This window comes from Chanos chanos, chromosome 6, assembly GCF_902362185.1.
Source record: "Chanos chanos chromosome 6, fChaCha1.1, whole genome shotgun sequence".
NCBI classification, from domain to species: domain Eukaryota; kingdom Metazoa; phylum Chordata; class Actinopteri; order Gonorynchiformes; family Chanidae; genus Chanos; species Chanos chanos.
Window position 1 is genome coordinate 5,051,475 of NC_044500.1, and position 6,072 is coordinate 5,057,546.

The 6,072-nt window shown below is 44.0% G+C and overlaps 1 protein-coding gene across 1 annotated transcript in view; it reads right to left on the reverse strand.

The window, feature by feature from the left end:
- Positions 1 to 2,911: 2,911 nt before the first annotated feature.
- LOC115814078 (deleted in malignant brain tumors 1 protein-like) overlaps positions 2,912 to 6,072 on the reverse strand; it is a gene marked incomplete at its 3' end in the record, with an annotated part of 22,493 nt that continues 19,332 nt past the window's right edge. Inside the window, 7 exon segments of the mRNA XM_030776798.1 lie at positions 2,912 to 3,036; positions 3,533 to 3,601; positions 3,892 to 4,197; positions 4,560 to 4,878; positions 5,023 to 5,357; positions 5,510 to 5,830; positions 6,030 to 6,072. The exon segment at positions 6,030 to 6,072 is cut by the window's right edge and continues 266 nt beyond it. Of these exon segments, the coding sequence (XP_030632658.1) occupies positions 2,912 to 3,036; positions 3,533 to 3,601; positions 3,892 to 4,197; positions 4,560 to 4,878; positions 5,023 to 5,357; positions 5,510 to 5,830; positions 6,030 to 6,072 (1,518 nt within the window).

Genomic DNA, 6,072 nt, shown 5'->3' on the forward strand with positions numbered 1-6,072 from the left:
CATTCAGAACAGACACTGAGCAGTAACATGCTGTCAAACTGCATGTGTTTGTCCAGAGTGCAAATTATACAATGACAATCGGGGGGGGGGGGGGGGGGGGGGTCACCTTCCTGGCCCCCATCCCCACCCCCACACCCAACTGTTGTTTTTACCTCTTCTGGGGGGGTCCAGTTCCTAATTAGGGGGCTCAGACACCCCTAATTCCCCCCATAATTCGAAACTTGGTTTCTATCAAAAATACTTTGTTAATGTTAATGTAAAAACAGAAACACACCCATCATGTCCGTGCTGTCTGGGTTCTCTCCTGCAGTGATGACGTCATCATAGTTCTCTGGAGGGTCCAGTGTCATCATCTCATCTGAGCCTGATAAAAGCAGACAGAACTTTAAATAACAACAACACAAAATGTCCTCTCAACAAGATTTCTCCACATCTGATTACACAGACAGTGGAACAGATCATACCAACAGTCCACACACCCTTACACACACGCACACACACACACACACAAACACTCACCTCTCAGGTCACTGGTGCTTTTCACATCATCATAATTCTCCACTTGTTCCTCTGCACAGACAGTAAACATACAGTTTATCTCTTCACATTAACAAAGAGGCTCCCAGTGCACACACAGATGTTGTCATATTTTAAACTTTAGTGATATGAGATTATAGGACAGCTCAGCTCCAGTTTTGTCTTTTACATTTTTAAACAACATTAACCCAAGTCCCAACAACAAGTCCCAGTCCAATATTCTTGTGAGTCTGGATTGGAAAAACTGGTCCTGAACCAGTTGTCAGTCTCTGTCTCTGATGTAGTGTAAACCTTTATTCCCCAAACTGCAGATCTGTGATCAGGTGATAGGGGTCTGATATGTAAATATGGAAGTGGAGATGTAAGAGGCCACTGTACCTGAGGGGAGATCCTCCTCCACATCCTCATACCCAGAGATCTGTCCTTCAGAGAAAACACGATCTGTTCAAGGACAAATGGACAATCATGACACATGAGAGAGAAAAATCATGAACACTCACTCACTTACTCACACACACACACACACACACACACAAACACAAGCACATACACACACAGACACGCACACACACAAACAATCGCAACCACATATATGTACACATGTACAGGAAGATGCATCGTCCCTCCCTCTATCTCTCTCTCTCTCTCTCTCTCTCTCTCTCTCTCTCTCTCTCTCTCTCTCTCTCTCTTTCTCTCTCTCTCTCTCTCTCTCTCTCCTATGCCTTGATACATTGCACAGCATACACCCCCTCCTCCACCTTTCACTCACACACAGACACACACACATGTCACACATGTTCCCACTTGCTCACATACGAGAGGCCGTTACACCTGTGAGTCTTGTGGTTTTTGGTGCTGAGTTCTCTGGTTCAGAGCAGGAAGCCCAACAGCAGTAGAATATAGTCAGGGTTTCAGTCTCTTCCCTTTCACCCCATGTCACCCCAATTAATGATGGAGATGACACGTTTTTCACCATCAGTAATGAAAAGAAGTTCAGCTGTTTTCCAGAGGAGATCAAATTCACTTTGAATTGAATCTGGTTTGAGACCTTTCCTGAAACTCACAGTCTCCTCTCTATGTATTCTTTTTCACTCTTTCTTTCTTCTTTTTCTCTCTCGCTCCCTCTCTCTCTCTCTCTGTCTCTCTCTTTAAATGTAAATAGAGCACATTGTTGTCCACTCACCTCTCCTGACAGAGCCAGTGCTTCTCTTAGTGATGAATCTATGGTCAATCTCCTCATAGACCACCTCGGGCAGAGTCATGTGTCTCTTGGTGGACAGGGCTGTGTGAGATGGAAACACTGGCTCATATTGTGATGAAGACACAGTGAGCAGCACGTGACAGCACAGATGAAGCCCAGACTCTTTTGCTTCACTGTGTCAAAGAAGATCCACACAAACTCTTCATCAACATCATCATCATCCTCAACATCAACACTGACCCTACCTCTCCTCAGTGCTCTGTTCTGATAAAACAGCACCACCACAAACACCACCAACAGTAAGAGCAGAGTTCCCAAAACCAGGAACACCACAGAGGGAATGGACAGAGCGGCTGGGGGCTGGGGAGGAGTTACCCGTCTGGGGGCAGCTGCTGGAGAGACATGAATGTACATTACAGTGAACTGGACATACCAGACACACCCTTTCATTTCAACATGACACCCCATCACTCTTTAGAGTAAGATAATGTTCTGAAACATACATGAGATAACAGACGTGAGATGATCACATTACCTGTTGTTGTTTGGAAGGTAACAGGCGGTGTTTCCTCTAGACAGACACACACACGCAAGTACACACACACACAAGCAGAGACAGAACGGAACTGTTTAATTTAGATTGGTTATGGGAATTGATCATTTTTACAGAGAAAATTGCTAGTATACAGATGCCACATCTTCATTAGTTTTTTTCAGATAATTATCACGATGATGATGATGATGATGATGATGATGATGATGTTGCATTAGAGAAAACATACCTGTAGGTGGTGGAGGTGGTAAAGATGGATCTGTGAGAATTTAAATTCACTTCAGTTATTCATTCAAATGAATCCTAATGAGACATACTCCAATTGTTTTCTGTTTAATATGTTTCTGTTCAAACTGCTCTGATGTGTTCAGATTCATGATAAAAGCACATCAGAATACCACGCATATGAAAATCTCTGGTCCACTCATACCTGTGCAGGTGAGTCCAGCGTCTTTGTTATGGGGGCAGTCAGTGTGGTTCTTCAGGGAGAGAGAGCAGTCCCACAGGTGGATCTCATTCCCTCTACACTCCACCCTGCTCAGCCACACAGCTCCCTCTCCACGCCCAAACGTAGCATTCCCATCAGCCCTCAGTGCCGGCCCACAGCCCAGCTGTCTGCACACCACCTCAGCATCTTTAATGTCCCAGAGATCATCACAGACTGAGCCCCAGATACTGTCATGATAAACCTCCAGTCTCCCAGAGCACTGGTCCTCTCCTCCCTTCAGTCTGAGGGGTAGATGGTCTATATGACAGGTCATGATTTTGAAGAAGAACAGTTAAGATCTGCTGTTCAGCATCATGACAGTCATAAAACTTCAGTTACAGAAAATAAACACACACGCACACAGACAATGTACTTCTATGTATTATATTACAAACATATATATATATGTATGTGTGTTTATGTGTGTGTATATATGTTGAAAGTGGTAAGACAAGGTTAAGACATGTGCACACACACACACACACACACACACACACACACACACACACACGTGTGTTTGTCTGGTGCCTTGTGTAATTATTTCAACTTGCTGAACTTATTTTTGCTGAATGTTTTAGCTAACACCTAACAAAACTAACAAAGCTTGACAACATTGTTTTACTGACTGCAACTGATACTAAGGAGACGACACCTTTAACTGTCATAGCATTGCCATACATCAAGTGAATGACAGAAATGGCCTCTTAAATCCTGCTTTTATATTGTGAATGACTAACAGATGAGACATTCCCACCTGAACACGGTCTGAGGTTCTGAGATGCAGAGCATGTCAGTGAGCTCCGTGGGTTAAGGGTCTCTGTCTCTGTAAACATGGGGAATAATATCATAATGATGTAGTTATAACATTCACAAACACACTACTGAGTCAGTGTCTGAGACTACTGCTGTATCTCTAAACAAGACCAGTCCATTCTATTATATCATTATTACACTTCACGCCAAATTTTTAATGATCCTGTAACAATAGATTAGATTATACACTATTCATGGTTACAGAACTGGAAGCTGACACCTTTGACAACAGGCATAGCGTTAGCATAAAGAGAAAATGGTAATCTCACTGATGAGGATAGAAAGTTTTGCTGACTTTACCTGAACAGGTAATTTCAGCCACTTCATTTACACTGCAGTCATTCTGATCCCACGGTGAAGATGGACAGTTCCACAGACTGGAGTCATGTTTTCTGCAGCTCACAGAGTCCAGCCAGTTTTTAGCTGAAGCCAGTCTGGGTGTGGCCTCGTCACTGACGCTGCCGCTCTTTCCACAGTTCAGCTCTTGGCAGATTAAAGACACTGTGTCTGGTTCCATCTGGTTCATGCAGACATTACCCCAGCTTCCATTGTAAAAAACCTCCAGGTTCCCAGAGCAGCCTTCAGTCAGTCTGATCTCTTTAAACTCTGAGAGGAAGAGAAAGGAATAAGAAAGAAAATAAAGAATCAAGTTTAAGATTGTGTGACACTGTAATGTCATTTATAAATAATCTTTTAAATATGTCAATATCACACACACACACACACACACACACACAATTGACTTGCCTTCATTCTAGATCAGTTCCAATAACACAGTCATTCTCTTTCAACAATCAGTTAAGATGGACACCTCATATTTCTTATTTTCACAATAAGCAATTTGTTTTTTTTCTCAAACACAGACAACAAGGTGACAACCTAAAATTAAAGCAACTTTAGTCCTAACAGAGGTTGGAGTTTCCTTAAAATCTACCATAAATCTGTGTTAGTGACTGTGTCCTGAGTACCTGAACACACCACTCCCACGTCCTCCTTGTGTCCACAGGACTGTTGACCCCACCCCTTTAATGAACAACTCCACAGAGACGTCTCGTTCCCCAGGCACTCCACCTCATCCAGCCAAATGGCTCCAGTTCCAGGACCAAACCAGGCTGGAACCGGGCCGCTGAGGGCCTCTCCACACTGGAGCTGTCTGCACACCACCTGGGCTTCCGCCAGATCCCAGGAGTCATCACACACTGTTCCCCATGAGCCTTCATGGAAAACCTCCAGACGCCCTGCACACTCACTCCCAGAACCCACCAGTCTGAGGGACCTGTGAGCTGAGTGCAGGTGTGTGAAAACAGACACAGGCCATAAAAACATGCAGAAGACTTAAGGACATTGCATTAGAGTATTCATTTTATAGTGGTAGTTGTAAAACGCTGTTTGAAAGTCTTTCTAATGGTTAAAGAGCAGAATGCTGATCATTTAATACTGACCAGAGCAGATGATTGACAGCTGTTGGCTGGAAGTGCAGTTTGTAGTTTGTGGAGTGCTGCAGTTTCCCAGGTAAGCTTCAGTCCCAGAGCACTGGAAACCAGTCAGACACTTATCACTGGCCCCTGGACTGAACAGAGAGGAACCATGGAACTTTACCACAGAACCACAGCCCAGCTGTCTGCAGACCACAGAGGCTTCAGTGACAGTCCAGGAGTCCAGGAGAACTTTCTGCCAGCCCTGGGAGACATAAACCTCCAGCTCTCCCTCACACTGTCTCTCTCCAGTCAGTCGTATCTGTCCAACATCCGCAGATATGGAGGACTCTACAAAAAAAAGTTCTGATATTTACCAATTTAGCCTCCTTTGCACAAGTTTTTTTACTGGTGAGTAAACAATATTTAATTTAGCTACATGCATGTCTGTCATGTATCTATCAGATATTCAGTACTAAACTGTGGTTCATGTTTCTACTCACTAGAGCAGATGACTCCAGCATCCTGCCTATGAGAGCATGCAGCTCGACTCCATGAAGAGATGACACATGCTGAGAGGCGTGTCTCATTCCCCTGGCAACCAAACACATCAGCCCGTACTGGGTCACTGCCATTGCCCTCCCCAAACCAGTCCGCCCCCACTACGGCCACGGCACTCCCACAATTCAGCTGCCGACAGAGGATGTTAGAAGCTTTCATATCCCATGATGCATCACACACTGTGCCCCATTCGTTGAGGTACTTAAGCTCCACTCGACCTGAGCAGGGGTCAGAGCTGTTGACTAGTCTGGACTCAGTGTAACCTGCACAAAAGAGACATAAACATTAAATTAAAGACATGAACATTAAAGAGACACAAATGTTAACTATATACTGACAAGTGGGAAATACTGCATTATAACATAGTATAGTACTCATAAATATAAACAGGTAAGAATGAGAAACTGTCAGTGCTCAATATGAAGGCTGTTTAAACAGAGAGGTCATATAAAGCTACTTTACCAGTACATATAAGTCCCACATCATTGTCATGGGAACAGTTGTG